The sequence below is a fragment of the Mauremys mutica genome, chromosome 2 (genome assembly GCF_020497125.1).
Source record: "Mauremys mutica isolate MM-2020 ecotype Southern chromosome 2, ASM2049712v1, whole genome shotgun sequence".
In the NCBI taxonomy this organism is placed as follows: Eukaryota; Metazoa; Chordata; order Testudines; family Geoemydidae; genus Mauremys; species Mauremys mutica.
Genome location: NC_059073.1, coordinates 137,284,663 through 137,303,764, shown reverse-complemented (window position 1 = coordinate 137,303,764; position 19,102 = coordinate 137,284,663). Strand labels below are relative to the sequence as shown.

Here is a 19,102-nt window from a genome sequence, read left to right as displayed (position 1 = left end):
GGATTTGAACTTGTGATTTTTGGCGTCCCAGAGAAGCGCTGTGCCCCTGGACCACCGTGCCAGTTGCTACGGTAGACTCAGTGGGCCAGAGACGGAGCTGATGTGTAAGATAGTAGTAACAGTCTAAATAAGCAATTCTAGAGGCAGAGTAAGAGGCACGTTAAGGGGACTGGAAGAAGGTGTAAATAACATAAGTTCAGACTCGCCTCTGAACTTGGGCCTCTGCAAACCCGAAAGCAACTTGCCCTCGGAGTGATTCACCCTAAGGTCCCTCTGCTAGAGACCAGGGATGCTGTTCTATCTCTGTCATGCTGGAGGAGAGGGCTCCATGCTCCAAGCATCAGGGCTGAAATGACGAGGCTCCCCAGAGCCACAGCAGGGTTGACGTGGCCCTTCTGAAGTAGATAAACAGTCCCAGACAGTTCTCTGCAGTGGATCTTTTGGTTGAGGCCTTGAAACCCAGAGTGGTGTCAGCTTTACGTATACATGAACAATCCTCTGGCAGTTTCCTAAGGGCGGGGCCTTGCCCTTGCCCTGGTGTCTTTGGCCTATGTTTCCCTTACTCCTGTTGTGCTGTGTGCCAGTTGGCTGCTGCCCTCTGCTCTTAAGGTGGTTGCATTTGCGTCGTGTTGGGTGCCTGTGCTCTGTGCGGTGCTCTGAGGGATGAAAGAGCTTATACATAGTGGTGAGCTGGAGCAGGTTCCCACAGGTTCTCAAGAACCAGTTGCTAAAATTAGACCTCCGTGGAGAACCGGTTGTTAAAGGGCCAGGAGGTGGGCAAAGAACTCTGGTCTGTGGGCTGGACTATCCTGTTGCTCCCAGGAGTCCCAGCTGGGGAGGCTGAGGCTCCCCCGGCCCTTCCCCCGCTTCCCCCCAGCTGGGCAGCTCAGCTGAGCTCTGGAGTCGTCCTGCTGCCACTTTCTGAATGGCCCAGCAAGGAGGGTGTGTGGGGGGGGGGGCTACTGCAAGGTCCAGGGCTGGCCAGAGGAGAGGGGAGGGGGCAAGTGCAGCAATTGGTCCAGGCCCTGCAGGGGCCTCTGGCCCTACGACGATCTCTCCCTGGCCCCTCCCCCCCCACCCCCTTAAATCAGAACGTTTTATAGGGAACTGGTTGTTAAGATTTTGGCAGCTCATCACTGCTTATACAGCTATACGAAACCAAACGGTTCCTGTGCCTTCCCTTCCCCTCCCCCACCTCAAGAACATGTGATCCTGGTGTGAAACAATTTTGAAACTTCTTTCAAGGTGCCCAACACAAAGCCAGGTTGCTCCTGTGCTGGCACTTGTGTGCCCCGGCCCACAGGAGCCACGGCCTGTCCCTTTGCTGCATCTGTGACTCTGACATGGGCTTGCTTGCAAGACCCTCTGCTAGAACCCTTTCCATGAGAATTTTTTTGTTTTTGTTTGTTTGCCAGCCAATTGCTCTTGCCCACGAAGCTAGAGCGAACCCTGCTCTGCCGGGTTTGACACTTCTTGGGAGGTGGGTGGGGAGGAGGAAAGAGGGCTTTTCCTTTCACATTTGGAGGGGAGTGAGGTGTCAGTCCTGTTCTGCATCCCCCTGAGCGTAAGCCCATGGTGGCAGGGCTCCGGGAGGGCCCAGCTACAAAGGAGCAACCAGGTTGAAAGCCAAGACTAAGTTGTTGGTTCTTGCTGTACATCGGTGTTGGCAATCTAGTGACAGTGCTGGCTGGGCAGGCAGTTGCATGCTCCCAAGCTTGCTCTTTTCCCTTGCTTTGGCTGGCAGCTGGGACTGCAGGACCTAGCAGATCTCTTTCCCTTCTCCAGAGGCCATTAATACATGGGTCTGTTCCATGTCTGTGCAAAGATTCCTCAGTTGTCTAGTGCTCACACGCCTTTTTCTCTTGTCCCTTTCCCGAGGTTGCTTGGAGGGGTGATTTATTCCCTTCCTGCCTGCCTCACGATGAAGGAATAACAGAGACAAAGAGGCACCTCTAGGAGCTCGCCGAGCACAGGAAGTTGCAAAGAAATCTGGGACTGTCCCTGGGTTCTTACCGACAGCCACTCCCTTTGCTGGGGCAGGGGTGGAGGGTTAGCAGCAGCTCTGACAGTCATTCGCGGCCACCCTTGGTAGGGTTACTTGGCCCTTCCATAGCACCTCCGTCTCAAAGCACTTCAGACACATGCAGGAGGTGAGCAGTATTTCCCCATATCGATAATCTGATTTGCCCAAGGCAACTTAATGAGTCAGTGCTGAGCCAGGAATAGAAGCCAGGAGTCCAACTCACTGCTGTGACCACTGAACTGCAGCATCCCTGTTGGGGCCATTAAGGCAGAGGCTTGCAAGTAGTTTTCCTCCCAGCCTGTAATGGGAGCCTAGGGCTGGCGAGAGCATCCCTTTTCCCAACCCTGTTTCTGTGCCTATCCTCCTTTGCGTGCCGAATGGGCATGAGCTCGTGCTCAAAGGCATGTGAACGGTAATGGGCTGCTTTGCCGCCCCCGGCCGGCCCATTCATCCCGCCGGCGTTCTTTCTGGGTTATGTCTCCCTCCAAGCCTCATTGAGTTTATTTATCTTTGCAGGGTTTCAAGTTACTCAGTGGAATTTCTATTTTAGTTCTCATCTATGGAATAGTAGTGATCATTTTAGAGACTGGGAGGGAGGGCACAGCTGACACAGGGGTAGATGCCATCATTTTCTGAATGAAACTAGAACCAGCAGCAGTTTCACCTCCCAAGCATTAGGAACTGGAGGGTCCAGTGGGCTCCTCTCTCTGGTCTGCTTGAGCTGCTGATGGGACACACCGTGCAGTGAATCAGTGCAGGTTAATTTACAAGAGGGACCCGTGGCACTGGACTCAGGGCTGCAGAGCTCCGAATAGCCGTGTAGATGTTCCTGCTTGGGCTGGAGCCCAGCGTGGAGGGAGGGTCTTTTTGACCCGGGCTCTGAGGCTTGCTGCTGAAGGTTTCTCTTTGCAGTGTAGATGTACCCACAGAGGGCTGTTCCAGCAAAGGGGAGCACTGCTCTTACTCACAGAGGAGTCAGCCAATAACGCTGAGAGGGGGGGGGAATCCTTAGGATTCCCTACTCCTGAGTCAAACCTCCTGCGTTAAGGCTGGGTAGAGATACACCCTCCCCTCCAATGTTGGCTTGAAAACCATGAAAATAAAGCCAGTGGCCTCTTTGTGCACCTTTCCCCCAAGAGGAAGGGGCAGTGAGACTGCCGGACAAAGCCCTGGCAGTTGTCAGACACAGAGACTGCAACCCATAAATATGGACTTATGGCTAAGCCTCCTCCAGACCAGAGAGACAGGAACGACCTGTGCCCTCTGGCACACCCTAAACAGCTCCAGAAAAGTAGCTTTATGTTTCGGACCTAACTAGACCCACCAAGGCCTGGGGGTGCCCATGGCACAACTTGAACTCAGCCCTCCTGTGCCAAAGGTATTGCGTTTATTTGGGCGTCAGCTCTGGGTTTTGGTTTAACAGCTGCAATTCAACCAGCAGGAGGACACAAAACAAGGTAATTGGAGATATACCAATCTCCTAGAACTGGAAGGGACCTTGAAAGGTCATCGAGTCCAGCCCCCTGCCTTCACTAGCAGGACTAATTTTTGCCCCAGATTCCCTAAGTGGCCCCCTCAAGGATTGAACTCACAACCCTGGGTTTAGCAGGCCAATGCTCAAACCACTGAGCTATCCCTCCCCCTACATAAATATGGCCTGTTGTCATGCTATTTCTCAGCAATAGAGGTAGAATTGAAAGCAGTGAGACATTAGCGATGGGTGCTCTATACATATGACGGAGAGAAAATCGAGAAAGCCTGGTCTAGCAGAACAGGCAAGTGGAATTAGGAGCCTTTGACTGTGTCTTAAGCATTAGCTGAATATAGTGATTTATTCTCAGACTAGCTAGAGGCTCACATAGTAGCCAGGGGAGAGGTGCAGAGAGAAAAGGAACATTTGAAATAGGGTGCTGTTTTTTAGATGTTTGTTCTATAAGAAAACCTGGCCGCATGGCATGTGAAGCACCCTGTGACGGCAGGGCTCTCTCTATAGCTAACAACCACGCTATTGTGATGCAACGGACAATGTGATATTGTCGGAACACTGCAAGTAAGAGCATAGCACTGCCCGGTGGAAAACTGCCATACACGGGACAACCCTGCCAGGTCCCATTTGTTGTGTGGTCCCTTTAAATGCTAGTCTGCTCCCCAAGCCCCTTCCCTTTCTGGTGGCTATCTTGGTGTTCCCTTGGTTTCTAAGCAGCGGCCTCACAGGACAGACTCTGCAGCAAGAAAGCAGCTTGTGAATGCTGCAAGAGTGCCCATTGCATTAACTGAGGCCAGCGTGCAAGTTGCCAATATTGCTATATTTCAACCAGGAGCGGTGACATGGGTATGAATACTCCCTCTTGCTTTACTCTGGGATCAGAGCACCCTCTAGTGAACATGCATATGCCTGTATTTTAGCTGGTGGCCTATGTAACATAAGCTGATGGTTCTGTCTCCTCAGAGCCTGAACTGCCTGCTAGACAGAGTCCCTCCAGAGGGTCCGATGGCAGAATTACCCAAATGTTCAGTCTTGTCCATGAAATGTAAAGGAGCCACCAGAAATATGCCCAGAGAGCTGTTTGGAAGCTCTCTGTCACCTCAGCCTCTTGATGTCTGTGACCGGCTGCTAGCCTCTATATGCAGTAAAATGGAAAGGTTAGGGTTAGTGAAATCAACAGCCTTCTGCGCTAATATTAGCATTGCTCAGCAGTGTATGCATTTGGGGGGTGGGCGCAGCCTTTTAGTTGCCATTGTCTAGGAAAATGGATGGAAAGGAATTGATTTTGGGGACACTAGTTTAGCTGCACAGTTCTTCTAGTTGGAGTGTGGAGCTCCCTAGTGGATTTGTGTGATAAATCTAGTTATGTAGCACCTGGGGTTAGTGACTGCAGGTGTTCAGAACTCTCTCTTCTAAAAGACAGTGCATCACCCATTGAATGGCACTTGAACTGCCCACTCTACTTATGGGCACAGTGTACGGCTAAAGCCAGCAGCTGCATGGACAAGGGTAAACTAGCATGCATCAGAGCTAAATCCCTGTGCAGGTGTTCACTGCAACCACCTGGAAAAGCACAGTGAAGCATGGGGGAGGGACTTGTGTGAGGAATCATATTTTAAATGTAAGGCTGACACAGTGTCTCCCCAGGTTGTGTACTACACCGAAATGCACAAGATCTTTGGCGACCTGACAGAGCAGATTGATGAGCCAGGCCTCACCGATGAGCAGAGGGAGAAAGAGAATGAAGCCAAGCTGAGTGAGCTGCGGGCCCTGTCCATTGTGGCTGATGACTGACTGCCCTTGTCACACACAGGATGGAGACTGACTTTAGGTTTGAACTCCAAGACAAGGTACAATGCAACTTTTGATGATGGGGAAAGAGTAATACCCTGCACTGCACAAGAGCAAGAGAAGGGGAAACCATTTCTGGCTACCTCATGCAATGGGCCTGCTGGTCTTCAGCCAAGGCCAGGCGCTCTCCCATGGACTTTTTAGATTTCTAAGCAACAACACTAATAAAGATGCCTTGTTTTAACTGCAAACAACAATGTACACATGGTTTTTCCTGGAGCACACAACTATTTATTGAGAATTTAAAAAAAAAAAATTATACAAAGTCATCTCATCTCAGTGGGAAAACAAGAGACAAAAATAGCCACAGACAAACAAGTGAAGAAAAAGAAGAGAGTTTTTAAACCTTTCCCATTAAATACAAGTTGTTACCACATTTATTGTCTAAAGCACCACATCAAAACTAAGTGCAGATGGCAGACCTTCATTTTAAGACCCTTGTGTGTTTATTGTAAAAAGGGGGAGGCATGGGCAGTGATGCTCAGTTTTTTTTGACAACCTTGGTTGTCGCAAAGCCAGTTCATGGGCATCAGCACTTGCACACACTAGGCTGTGAAAATTCCTACCTCAGAAGTTTGTCATGTGCTGCAGCCCAACACTGTCCTGTTCCCCCATAATGGGAATCCAGCTCAAGTCTCCCTCAAGTCTCCCTCAGGCAGTGAAAGGGTTGGTTCCTGGTTCCTCAGCATCTATGCCCCTCGCTCACTGACCTTGCCATTTAGTCTATGCTCATGACAGGGCACAGACTCTGCTCTCCTCTGGCACACTATAGCTTCAGGGAGTCACAGGTGTCAGTTGCTAGATGATGGTTCCTCCTCCTTCTTCTCTAAGCAGTTATTAGTCTGGCAGAGAGAAGGAAGGCAGGCATGAGACAGGCCCCTCTCCCCAAAAAAGCAAATGCAAGAGGAGCCACTAACTATGCTGTCTCCTCTCTCAGAAAAAGCTTGGGGGGGGGGGAAGGAAATTGATTAATACCTTCTCAATGATCTTCTGGATCTCCAGCTGCAGTGGAACAAGGCGCTTTTTGTTCTCCTGCAGCAGCCTTTGGAAGTGGGATTTCTGCCTCTCTGCTGATTTCACCTGCTCCTCCATATCAGCCAGCTGCTTCTGTACATCCTGCAGCTCAGCAGTCAGCACCTTGTTTGAGGACTCTGTTGCTGAGAAACGGGTCTGGGCTTCCTCTGTGGGCAAAGAACACATTCAGCACTATGACTCCCTGGTGGGCCCTGCAAGTGGGCCAGCACCTACTCTGTCACCACCCACCCCAGCAGTGCACTGGCTCACCCAGCTTGACCTCCAGTGTGTGGATTTTGCTCTCCAGGTACAGGCGGCTACTCTCAGTCTGCTCTGCCTTCTCCAGCAGCTTTCCCACGTTGAGGACAGTCCCATTGTGGGAGATCAGGTCCCCATGCTCCACCACTGCCTTAGGCTGAGCAGAATCCTCAGCCACAGAGTTTGAGGCAGGGAGCAAAGCAAGGTTTCCTGAAACAAGAGCAACCAACTTAGTGGTGACTTTAACCTCCTGTTGCTGTTGCCATGGACCATGTGTCCAATACTTACCCAAGAGCCCCTCCTCAGTGATGTGGTCAGCACTGTCCTGGCGGTTGTAGTGCAGGTTCCGATACTGGCAAACGTACTGAGTCACTACTCTGTTCACAAGATGCTTCACCTGTCAACAGCACACACTGCTCATTAGCACAGTAACTTTCACAGTGGAGTGCCCCCCCCCCCCCCGCAACAGGGTCAGCCACAAGCTGGCGCTCACCTGCTCTTTGCAAAGATGTAGCCCCAGTGTCATGAGGATCTTCTCCAGGTCTCTTCTGTGCAGGTAGCCACAGAAATTCAAATCGAAGTAGATAAAGGCCAGGAGAGCATCCACAGGCAGCTCAGCACTTGGGTCCAGCTCCTTGGGCTGCTAAGGAACAAGGCACATGCATGGCTAGGGAATGAACCATTGGTTCAGGGCAGCTCTATTTCCCCTCCCTCCTTAAGACTAGTCAGTCTGGATTGCGGTGGCTTACTGACCAGGTCCTGGAGTGATGAGAACTCCATCTCTGACTGGTTGGAAGCAATGGATCTCACCTCCGCATCATCTAACTTGACACCTACAGGGGACACAAGCAAGGCAAGTTGTCTGCACAGCCCAACTGGATGCTGCACATGCCACCTGCGCCAGACCTACCAAAGTCCTCCTCCTCATCGTCTCGCAGCAGCAGGAGGTCATCCTCTAGGCTCAGCATGCACAGCTCATCAGTTGAGTCTTTGGGCTCCACTTTGCTGTCATCTTTGCTGGCCTTCTCATCCTCTTTGGCCACCTTGGGACTCTCACTGCATGCTGGCTTCTGCTCTGCCTCTTCCTCCTCCTGATGGGTCTGCAAACAGACAGGAGAAAGTCAGAAGTGCTCTGTAGTCTCAGCTTCAGCTGAGACCCTGGAGTGTAGTGGAGGACACACCTGCACAGGCTCCTGCTCACTGGTTGCCTCCTCCTGAGGCTCCTGGGCATCTTCCTTCTGCACTTTCTCATGCTCAGCTGGCTTCTCTGACTCCAGGTTCTTTGCCTCTGATGGCTCTTCCTTCGCTGGCAGAGCCAGCAGCGCCTTGTAAAGCTTGTAGCCAAAATCCCGCTGCAGCATCTCCTGGAAAAGCTCTGCCACCACCGCCACCTTGGGGAGGGAAAGGGGCAGAGAGAATTGTAAGTGCAGAGCTCCAAGCAACTCTTTAGGAACTCATGGGCCTGGTGCCTTCCAACTGGGAGAGGTAGGTAGGTGAGTGAGCCTACCTCAAATGAAAGCTTTTCCCTCCGTCTCCTGTACTCCAGCAAGGTGCAGAGTGAGAGGTTGGAGCAGCTCGGCTGCCCACCCTGCATTGCTGGTTTGGGGTGGGCGATGATGGCAGGTTCCAGGGGGGGAGCTGGAGCTTCTGGTTCAGGAGCTGGCTCAGCAGCAGCATTGGTGGCATCCACATCCTGTGCATTGGCCTCCATTTCCTGGTCAGGGGCCACTTCTGGGATCTCCACATCCTGTTTAAAAGCATCACAGAGAGATCTTTACAAAAGTGAGCAATAAGACCTTTTGCTCTTGGCTTTATGACAGCCCAGTCTCACCATCTCTGCTTTCTCTTCCCGTGAGGGTGAGGGGGGTGGCAGAGGGGCCTTCTCTGCCTTCTGCTGGCACAGGGCCTCCCACTCCTCCAGAGGCGGCATGCAGCTCCAGACATCCGGCAGGAAGATCACCACTGTCTCCCTCTGTGATGGGTCTCCCTGCCGCAGATACCTAAACTCAGCAAAACGGAACCTGGAGCATGGGAAGGGGGTGGGGGGGGTGAGAGGGTCAGCTTTTGGGGACAGGGAATAGACCGCTCCTTCCACCCAAACCACAGAGCAGTCACAAACCAAGCCTCTTGAACTCGCTGTTGGGTTCACCCTGCAATGCTAAAGACAGAAGGCCTCCATCTTCCCTTAGCTCTTACTAACCAACCAAGTCACATGTGAGACCAGGTTTAAGCAAAATAAAAATCAGTTGCCACGGTTACCCAGTGCAGAAATTCTATATATAGCCATGATGTAATCAGCCAAACCAATGCACCCAAAGTTCCAGCCCATATCTACATGGATCTGCACACCCCATCTCACCTTCCACCAACCCAGAATAGGCCACTAGCCTGCTGTCTATTTTTTTTACCATCTAATTCTAATAGGGACCCAAATCTTATTAATACATAATGTTGTTTTAGTTCTCCTCCTTATGAAGTCATTGGGAGGTGAACGATCTGCATCAATTACCTTTGGAAAATGAAATTGAAATAACCAAACATTCATTTTCTGATTATAGCTGTAAAACTACTCTGAAAAGTCTTCAAAATAAATCGCTGTTTAAAAATGTATAGTGTGTTCCTGAAGAATATGTATTAAGGTTGTAACAACCAACAAAAAAACCATGATTAAATTGAGTCTTTCTGACCAGTGATTTAAATCAAATCCACCCTGGTGGAATAGCTGTCACTATAGACTTTTGTTTTCCTTGGAGGTCACCCATCCACCCTTAGACAGCCTCCTGCTCCCAGTGCCCAAGGTGGGGGAGGGTAACACTCACCACTTAGTGCAAGCACTCAGGTCCAAGCCAGTCTGGGCCTTGGTGCAGCGAATGGCTGTGCGAACCAGAACCATGGGATCAGAGTCCGGCTCGGGGCCATCCAGAGAAGGCGACCACTCCCCTCCAATCAGCACAGCTTCATCCTCTTTCCTCCCCAGCAGGAACTAGGGAAGGAGAAGTTGTGAAGCCCAATAATCCTCTGCAGAGGAGGGAATTCCTGCTCCTCCTCCCTATATATTAACAGCAGCCTCACCTTTATTTGCTTTGTGGGGTGCTCTGGACTCTCCTTCTGCTCGCTGGGCTCTTCAATATATAACAAGCAATGGCGATACAACTCCTCTAGGCCTGGGGAAGACAGCAGCATCACCTGTGGGGACAGCAACACGGTCAGATTGGCAAAGATACCCCTATAAACCCTGGGACCCATTGCCCTGACTCTCTCACCTTGGCACTGAATGCAGGATCTGTGTCCTCCGGCACAACATCCTGGGTGGGATCCTCCTCTGCCTCGGGCGCCTCCTCCGCAGCAGGGTCAGCCACCAGGATGCGGCTGGGGTGCCTCAGTGTCAGTGGCTGGGTAAGCGGGAAGGTGTCCAGCCAGCACAGGCGGACATCATAGAACTCCCGGGGCAACTGGATGCTGCAGTAGCGTCTCAGGATTTCCATGGCATCGCAGAAGGGGCTGGAGCCAGGCAGAGAGAAACTAGGGCTAGCAGCAGACACACAGAGCCAGTCACAGCCCCTCAGCTAATACCAACTTCAGGGATACGTTTAGCATCTTTGAGGCATAACAGTGCTGGGGAGGGGAATCCTGGTCTGGCCAGCTGTGACCTATTAATATTTCCTCCTCCCTACCCCCAGTGGCTCTCTCCTTCATGTCTCACCTGTCCACAGCATAGCGTGCAAAGTAGACCCGGTACTGTGGCGGATCATGGCGTGGCTTTTTCACTCCCCACGGTTCGCCGCCTTTCTGTTTTCGCTTCTTCGAATCAAAGTCATCCCTGTAACCAGCACAGTGTCCATAAGGATAGCCCTACCAGGAGACCTCTCTCCTTCCTCCCCTCCAAAAAGCCCCTTAGGGCCTGCATGCAGGAATCACGCACTGAAATGCAGCTACCTCAAGGGTGGGGAACACAATAATCAGATATCCAGACTCTTGCCAAAGGTTCTATAGGGTCCTTCAAACACTCCCTTTGGAGCTTATAAGGACACACTTTGCACAGTCCTTACCATCTGCCTGAGTCCTGCCTGCCCTTTGGGCCCCGACCAGGGTATCTCCCAAGGTGGCCCAGGTGGAGCGAAGGGGATGACTGGAAGAGGCTCATTGCTAGGGAAACAAATACACAGTCTTATTTCCAAGCCACTCCAAAATCCAATCCCTGTCTGGACTAACTAAGGCTTGTTATTACTACATTGGCTTCCCCCGCCCTCGCTCCAGGAGGTGCCATCCCAGGGCTCTCACAACCCATGTCTGGAGGCAATCAACTTTGTTTCCACCAGCCTATGTCAAGAAGAGGCTGTGTCCACAGGACCCTTGCCACTAAGACAGGTGAATCATCCCAGAAATCCCAGTAGCTCCAGTGCTCTAAGTCTCCCCCGCATTAGTCATCAGTACTCACGTTTCTGGGGAAACAGAGGAGGGATCCGGTGAGGCTGGAACAGCAGCTGAGGTTGGGCTCCCAGGATGCCTTGTTTCTGTCCTAAGGATGCCACATGCAGGAGAGGGGTGGGAGCCTTCAGGAGGGGCTATAGAATGAAAGGCATGCAATATTCAGGCCAAGAACTTGTTCCCCACCCAGGCCTAGGGCCTCCCAGTGAGAGCCTGGCTTCCTCAAGATGAAGCACTGCACCCCAACCCCTGCTGGGTTGGAGAAAGGGGAACAGCCCAGCAAAGCCTGGTTTAACCTTTCACTGACCAGGCTAGCTGCTGGGCCTAGCACAGCAACAGGTAAACAAGCAGCCTGAGTAGGCACACAGGGATCAGCCTCAACCATCGCTATGACTGGGATGGGATGTGGCAACTGCTGCTGCCAGATCAAGGCAAACATGAGCAATGTTCTCTGAGCATGGAAAGATCCTCCTTCAAGCCGAACATGGAGAGAACTACAAGGGCTTTAAGTGATACCTGATTGGACAATGTCTGGACTTTCATGGCATTCCAAGGCACCGATTGGCTTGGATTGTAGACAGCTTTCACCAGCACTTTCTCACCAATCTGTGGTAACCGGCCTTTCACAACACTGTCACAAAACACAGAGCAACAAGGCACCGCCATTACCATTTCAGACCAGGGCCCAAGCGTCCTGACTTTAGCCCCGCCCCCTCTGCTCAGGGGTTAGAGCAATGCTCCCCTCCCAAAGGCCTGGAGCCTCAGAAAGGAAAGAGCATTCTCGTCCTGAAGTGCTCCTAGAGCCCTTCCCCACCCACACCCACACCAGCCCTCACCTTACCTCAGCTGGAAGAAGACCTCTTCATCCACCACCCCAAAGTAGTCATGCAGGCTGGTGACAATGCCTGTGAAGACTCGCTGCTTCTCACCCACCTGCAAGGCAAAGGACCAGTGGGTTCACTATATCATCCCAGTAGGGCAAAGTGGGGGCTGACACATCAGCACCAGGAAGAACACACAATTGCTGCCGCTATGCTCAGTCACCGCCTGCACGCACACACTGTAGTCAACAGACAATACACATTCTCACACACACAACACACACCACACAGTCGTGCTCACATTCCATGCACAAGCACAAATCACTTCACTCTCTCACACAAGTAGCCAGCATCAGCTCTGGGCAGCCCCTATTATCCCCAGGACTGAGGAACACTGTAGTCAAGGGCTCTGTCACCACCATCTAGCCCCTTAAGCTTAAAGCTCACCTGAGCCCTGAAACCCTCCAACTAACAGAAAGGGAGTTTGCTATTTAGTGAGGGCCAGCAGGGCAATAATCCATGAGGCCCTGTTCTCTCTCATGAATGCGCAGCACACAAGTCTTTCCAACCCAGTCTGCTGTGGCTCAGTGGGCTGAGCTGGCCACCTACAGATCCCTTTGGATTTCACTTTCACTTGGTGCATTATGTACTGTCAGCAACTGAGGGGGACTCTAAAGGGAAATTCCTGCAGCCATGTGTAGGGGGCTGGGCTGTGACCAGAAGTGACTTAGTACTTGGAGGGTTAAGAATACGTTGGCATGGGGACAAACTCAGGCTGGTCTCTCCAGGAAGTGAGACCCCCTGATGAAACACCAGCTTCCTGAAGTAGCAAAGCAGATGGGGCTGAGGGAAGGATTGTCCCCAACATACCTGCAGGTGCCGTGCATTCTGGATAAGATCTGCTGAGACCGGAGGGTTTAACAGGCCAGGTGGAGGTCCCAATAAGGAGGTCGGGTGTGTCCCTAGAACGGAAGAGAAAAACAAGTTAATCCCTAGGACACCTTGTGGAATCAACTCAAAAGTAGCTCCAATCTAAGCCATTCAGTACCAACCACCAACCTGTCCAGCCCAGATTACAGGGGGGCAAGCAGAAGAGACACTGACCTGTAATTAAAAGTCCAATTTTCCAGATGCCTAATAGCAAGAGAACCAGATTGACTCACTGGTGCTACCAGAGTTTTCCAGAAGCAATGCCCTGGGAAACTCCCACCCTTAGCATACCAAACTGTATGGAGTTGGGAAGATGCTGCCTCTACACAGCATGTATCTCCTAATGCAGTGGTTCCCAATCTTTAACAACCTGTGAACCCCTTTCACTAAAATGTCAAGTCTCATAACATTTGTTTTTATGAGATGCTTATTGCACATTATTGATCATTACAGTATTTTTATTACATTATGAAAATGGCAACATGTTTCCAAGTTCTCACTTTCCTAACTTCTATCACTTTGAATAAGCCTGTTATAAACCAAGGCTCCTATGTTTAATCTAGAAGTATCAGGTCTGAAACAGCCTGAAGGTATTTAAAAAGCCAACTCAAAGAGTTCCTGCTACACAACCAATCAGGTCTTGAGCAGTCCAGGCAAACAGTGCATGTTACAATAAAGCTTACACTTGTCCTTCATAATAATTTTAAAAACAACACAATGCCTATTTAATTTTAAAAACAGCAAAAAATATCCACCCCCCTTTCAATTTATTATAAGGAGTCTTGAAGTGTAAATCTCCTCAATGTGATAGATATGCTTGCTTTGATCTGCTTAGCTCCTGGAAGTCCAGGGGCTCCTGGCTGAGAGACAACCTTATTATCCATAAATAAAATGTGGATAATTCTCAAGTGTGTCAGTGACTTGAACTCAGGAGTCCTGGCTCTCTCCCACTCTGATTAAATACTTGACTCCAGGTTCCCCAGGAAAAGTGAGGGAAGCCTCATCACTTAGGTCAGGGGTTCTCAAACTGAGGGTCGCGACCCCGAGATTACTACATGGGGGGGAGGTCGCGAGCTGTCAGCCTCAACCCCAAACCCTGCTTTACCTCCAACATTTATAATGGTGTTAAATATATCGTGTTTTTACTGTAGAAGGAGGGTTGCACTCCCAGACTCGGTACGTGAAAGGGGTCACCAGTACAAAGGTCTGAGAACCCCTGACTTAAGCCATTTACAATTAAGCTGGGCTACTGCTCAAGTCTGCAGAAAACATCCCCAGGCGTCGGGCTGGCTGACCTGAGAACGGCCTCGCTCCCTGCAGGCTGCCAGCTCGCAGAGGCTTCTGACGCTTGAACTGGGCCATTTCGGGCGATCGGGTTGTTCGTCTTCCCTAGGCGGTAGCTTCGCCTTGTCTAGAAGGGAGAGAGACAGACAAAGGCTGCATCACACATCGGCCGCCCTCGCCAGGAGCAGGGCGAGCCCGGCCCCCCAGCGGGGGCGCTCTCCGGCCAGGCAGGTGCTAGATGAATTCAGGCGCAGGGCGACCCCCAGCAGCAACAACAACAGTCGTCCCTTAAACCGGCTCCCCCCGCCCCCGAGCACCACCAGCCCCGGGCGCCCCTAGGCCGGGCCCGCTCCCGGAGCCGGGGCGCAAGAGGCGGCACAGCCCGGGGGGGGGGGGGAGCTGGGGCCGGGCACTGCCCCGCGGGAGGGGACCTGGGCGGGGCCGGGCACTGCCCCCCTCACCCTCCGGATTAGGGGGGAGACGCTGCCGCCCCCCTCACACCCCGCGTAGCTGCGACGGGGGAAAAGCGACCGGAACCGGAACCCACCTGCGGGCGGGGGCGGAGCAGGTCCGGGACATGCAGGACCCGCGGCACCTGGGACAAAGGGACCCGGAAACGCTTCACCGGAAGCCCGCTCTCGCCCGCCACGGCCCAACCGGAAGGGACCGAGAACCGCCGCACCACGGGAAGTGTTGCTGCCCGGAGCGGCAAACGAGGCACTAACCGGAAGTTGTATAATCCCTTAACGGAAGAGGGCCTGCCATGACCGGAAGTGTGGCAGGGAGGTCAGGGGCTGCAGCTTGCCCCCCTCATCGCGTGTTTTGGGGGCGTGGGGAAGTCGCCTGAGCCTGGGCACAGGGATGACAGTGGGTACTGTGACATCATAATATCCCTGTGACATCACAGTTATGCATCACTTTGTTCGATGTCAGAGGGGGAGCCCTGTTAGTCTGGATCTGTAACAGCAGCAGAGTCTCCTGGGGCACCTTATAGACTAACAGACATTTTGTGGCACGAGCTTTCGTGGGTGAATACCCACTTCTTCGGCTGCTCATGCTCCAATACGTCTGTTAGTCTATAAGGTGCCACAGGACTCTCTGCTGCATTGTTAGATGACATCCTGGTGCTACCCCCCCTGGAGGCACAGCCCTCCCTCATTGAGGCAATACTGACCCCTGCAGGCAAGAGTCCCACAGCACCTTCCCACACCCTCACGTGCACAAGGAGACACCCCTTCTCTCCCAACCTCACCCAACTGTGCATCACCCAACACCTTGTCCCCCCTCCCCCACAGCTGCCTTACACAACTCCCCCCAGCAGCATCGCCCCTCCAGCTACTGGGACAAGGCCTTATGTACCCCTTGTGCTTAGAGAGGGAGGAGGGTGAACACCGCTGATGAACTCCAGCCAAAGTGATTTCCATCAGTAAGCCAGGGGTAGGATACAGGCCATTTCTCTACCTAGAGCAACCACTCATGGGAGTTACCAAAAGTGGTTGCCTCTCTTCAAAAGCTTGCACACCAGAGAGCAGTGATGGTCCATGGCCTTGACACATAGTCGCTCGTGATAGGTGGTCTCTCTTCCGAGGTGGTCTTTCACAAAGGTTTTACCGTAGACCTAATTCTAGAGGCCAGTAGACCCTTTGGGAATTTGCTCCTTGGACTCTCAAAGGCTGGCCTGGCCCTGGCCTAACTTAATTCTTTCCCTTAGCTCTGGCAGATGGATCCTACCGCTATCCACCCCACAAAACTGACCCATTACATCTCCTAGCCCAAGTCAGCTTTAACAATCACAGCGCCTGTACATTATTCCCTGCCAGGGAAGGGATAGCACATGAGCTGCTAGGAATAGCCATTACCCCTACATCATAATCACACTAAGACCATATGCAACCTGTTAATTGAAATTATTTATGCCTTATTTTAAACACGTATTTAATTCATCCCAAATCCTTTCCCCACAGATAAACATTTAACCATGCAGGAGATTGAGCAATAAATGGAGTGCATCTCGAACAGTAAATCTACTCCAGGGAGCTGCATGGAGGATTATAATGGAGATGTTACTGCCATCATGTGGCTAATTTAAAAACCTTCCCCACTTTCATTCAGGATAGGTTCTCCCCTTTGCCCCTAGCCCAATTCCTCAGTAGGAAGCAGAACCGATAATAGCTCCACTTCTATCCAAATGCAGCACATGCTAGCTAGCCGGGATCTGGCTCCTTACAGATGAAGGCCTACCTCACTTTGGAAGTGGCGGCTAAGCTTTAATGCAGATACAAGCCATAGACAAACCCATCAGAGCAGAGGGGAGGCAGAGTTTTCACAATTGCATACAGGGCCGGCTGCAGGGTTTTTGCCGCCCCAAGCAGCAAAAAGCCACGATCGCAATCTGCAGCTCTATCGCCGCCACTTCAGTCTTCAGCGGCAATTCGGCGGCTGGTCCTTCGCTCCAAGAGGGAGCAAGGGACCCACCGCCGAAGACTCAGACGTGCCGCCCCTCACCGTTGGCCACCCCAAGCAGCCGCTTGCTGGGCTGGTGCCTGGAGCCAGCCCTGATTGCATAGTATTGATTATTGAAAGACAGGGTAGAAAAATAGCTGCTCTTACACAGGGCCCAAATTCAACTAGGTCGTTGTCTAAAAAAAATAAAATAAAAGAGCACTGAAGTCACAGGCCAGCCCCAACAACCATAAGAGAGCATGGCTCAACCTTGGCAGAACTGCAGCAAGGATAGATCTCTTCTCAGCTCCACCTCCTCTTCCTTGGAGAACCTTCCTCCCCACTCTCCCTGCCACAACTCCCCTGAGCTCATGCTGGGAGAATAGGATTCGTTAATTTCCCACAGGCTTGGCTCAGCAACCTTACAAATCCCTGCACTTGAGAAAGCTGTGATCTTTCCTGGGGCCAGAAAACCGTTAACCCCTTGTCTCTGCCCTGTCTATACAGCCCAACATGCTCCTTAGATAGCAAGTCTGTCCACACACACAAGCACCTGCTGTAGATATCTATCATGTGAGCACAAGAACCAAATTCCATTTTCGCCCTCTCCATTCTATCACTTCTCTATTCTGCCTCTCAGCCAGGGCCAGCTCTAACTTTTTTGCCACCCCAAGCAAAAAAAAAAAAAAGAGCACCGCGCCGCCGAAGCCCTCGCCCCTCCGAGCGCCTCGCTGCCCAAACACACACCTCCGAAACAAAAACAATCAAAAAAAAAAAACCCTCCAGCGCTGCCCCACCGAACCAAAAAAAAAAAAAAACCGAGCGCCACCCCGCCCCAAGCACATGCTTGGTCGGCTGGTGCCTGGAGCAGGCCCTGCTCTCAGCTATAGTTACTTCTGTACAGGTCTGTAGGTCAGAAGTCTTCATCATTCACTATACATATAATAATCCCAACTCTACATATAAAATGATGGGGTCTAAAATTAGCTGTTACCACTCAAGAAAGATCTTGGAGTCATTGTGGATAGTTTTCTGAAAACATCCACTCAATGTGCAGCGGCAGTCAAAAAGGTGAACAGAATGTTGGGAATCATTAAGAAAGGGATAGATAAGACAGAAAATATCATATTGCCTCTATATAAATCCATGGTACGCACACATCTGGAATATTCTGTGCAGATGTGGTTGCTCCATCTCAAAAAAGATATATTGGACTTGGAAAAGGTTCAGAAAAGGGCAACAAAAATTATTAGGGGTATGGAACAACTTCCGTATGAGGAGAGATTAATAAGACTGGGACTTTTCAGCTTGGAAAAGAGACGACTAAGGGGGGATATGATAGAGGACTATAAAATCATGACTGGTTTGGAGAAAGTAAATAAAGTTATTTACACCCCTTCTCATAACACAAGAATTAGGGGTCACCAAATGAAATTAATAGGCAGCAGGTTTAAAACAAACAGAAGGAAGTATTTTTTCACACCATGCACAGTCAACCCATGGAACTCCTTGCCAGAGGATGTTGTGAAGGTCAAGTCTATAACAGAGTTAAAAAAAAACTACATAAGTTCACGGAGGACAGGTCAATCAATGGCTATTAGCCAGGATGGGCAAGGATGGTGTCCCTTGCCTCTGTTTGCCAGAAGCTGGGAATGGGCGACAGAGGATGGATCACTTGATTACCTGTTCTGTTCATTCCCTCTGTGGCACTTGGCACTGGCCACTGTCGGAAGACAGGATACTGGGCTAGATCGACCTTTGGTCTAACCCAATATGGCCACTCTTACGTCTGAAAAGCACTGGTAAGTGCTCTATAAATGCTAAGTATCTGGAGTTACAGATATCAGTGATGCCAAAGGGGAGTAGGTAGGAGACAGAAGCAACAGCAGGAATATGCAGGACAGGAGGCAGTGCTGGGGCTGACCCTACTCCAGGTACCCAACATCCTTGGATCCTAGAAGACGTGGGCATTCAGCATTAAGAGCATGGTCACAATTGCATCTTCTCTTGATTCCTGTGCAGTTGTGCTCCATGCATTTGTCATGACCTCTGAAGAGATTCCTGATTAATGTCCTCCATGCAGCCTGGATCTTTAGCTCACCTCCTTTGGTTACCTTTCCACTACGCGTGTTACTCCCTACGTGCTACGCTGCTGATTTGTCCCCAGTGCCACTCTCACGCAGACTCCTCTGCAGCCAGAGAGTACGGCTAGGTCATGAAGCCTGCATGAGGCTGACACTGGGTGACCAATTCATCCCTTGCCCTAGCAGAGGGGCTGGCTCAGGTGGAGTAGCAGCACATGGCACTTCATGCTGCACTGGTCTCTTAGGCCAAGCTGTTATCTCCCCAATATTGACAGGCCAGAGCGTGAGAGGTGAGGATCCTGGGACTCCTGCATGGTAGACGGATACCAACAAGCTGCCAGAACGGCGCACACACTCATGAGTCCTATCACGCAGAAAGGCCCTGCATGCACAGACTCCCCATTGGCCAACCTACAGCCCAGTAGCGTGGGGGCGTGAGAAAGATGCCCCCATCTCTCACTTTACAGATCAGGATGCAAAA

The 19,102-nt window shown here is 51.4% G+C and overlaps 2 protein-coding genes across 5 annotated transcripts in view; one reads left to right on the top strand and one right to left on the bottom strand.

Annotated features, from left to right (window-relative positions):
* The window catches only part of BIN3 (bridging integrator 3), an 82,990-nt gene extending 77,076 nt beyond the window's left edge, over window positions 1–5,914 (top strand). For 2 of the 3 annotated variants that reach the window (XM_045003632.1, XM_045003631.1), the window contains one exon: window positions 5,157–5,914. In XM_045003632.1, coding sequence (XP_044859567.1) covers window positions 5,157–5,303 — 147 coding nt within the window. In that variant the 3' untranslated portion in view covers window positions 5,304–5,914. Of the gene's footprint in view, window positions 1–5,145 lie in introns of all 3 variants that reach the window. The other variant, XM_045003634.1, reaches the window with a different exon arrangement.
* CCAR2 (cell cycle and apoptosis regulator 2) lies at window positions 5,569–14,787 on the bottom strand. 2 transcript variants are annotated; one of them, XM_045003629.1, is made up of 21 exons: window positions 14,643–14,787; window positions 14,107–14,222; window positions 12,752–12,843; window positions 11,902–11,993; window positions 11,577–11,691; window positions 11,071–11,197; window positions 10,682–10,778; window positions 10,336–10,452; window positions 9,896–10,133; window positions 9,705–9,818; window positions 9,452–9,615; window positions 8,464–8,653; window positions 8,140–8,379; window positions 7,814–8,023; window positions 7,543–7,732; window positions 7,386–7,465; window positions 7,126–7,275; window positions 6,921–7,029; window positions 6,645–6,842; window positions 6,336–6,541; window positions 5,569–6,202 (listed from the first exon to the last, which is right to left on the bottom strand). In XM_045003629.1, the coding sequence occupies exons 2-21, from the start codon at window positions 14,171–14,173 to the stop codon at window positions 6,152–6,154; spliced, it is 2,847 nt and encodes a 948-aa protein (XP_044859564.1). In that variant the 5' UTR covers window positions 14,174–14,222; window positions 14,643–14,787; the 3' UTR covers window positions 5,569–6,151. The 2 variants fall into 2 exon arrangements, with proteins under 2 accessions (XP_044859564.1, XP_044859565.1); XM_045003630.1 differs by having other exon boundaries at window positions 7,126–7,272.
* Between the last annotated feature and the right edge of the window lie 4,315 nt (window positions 14,788–19,102).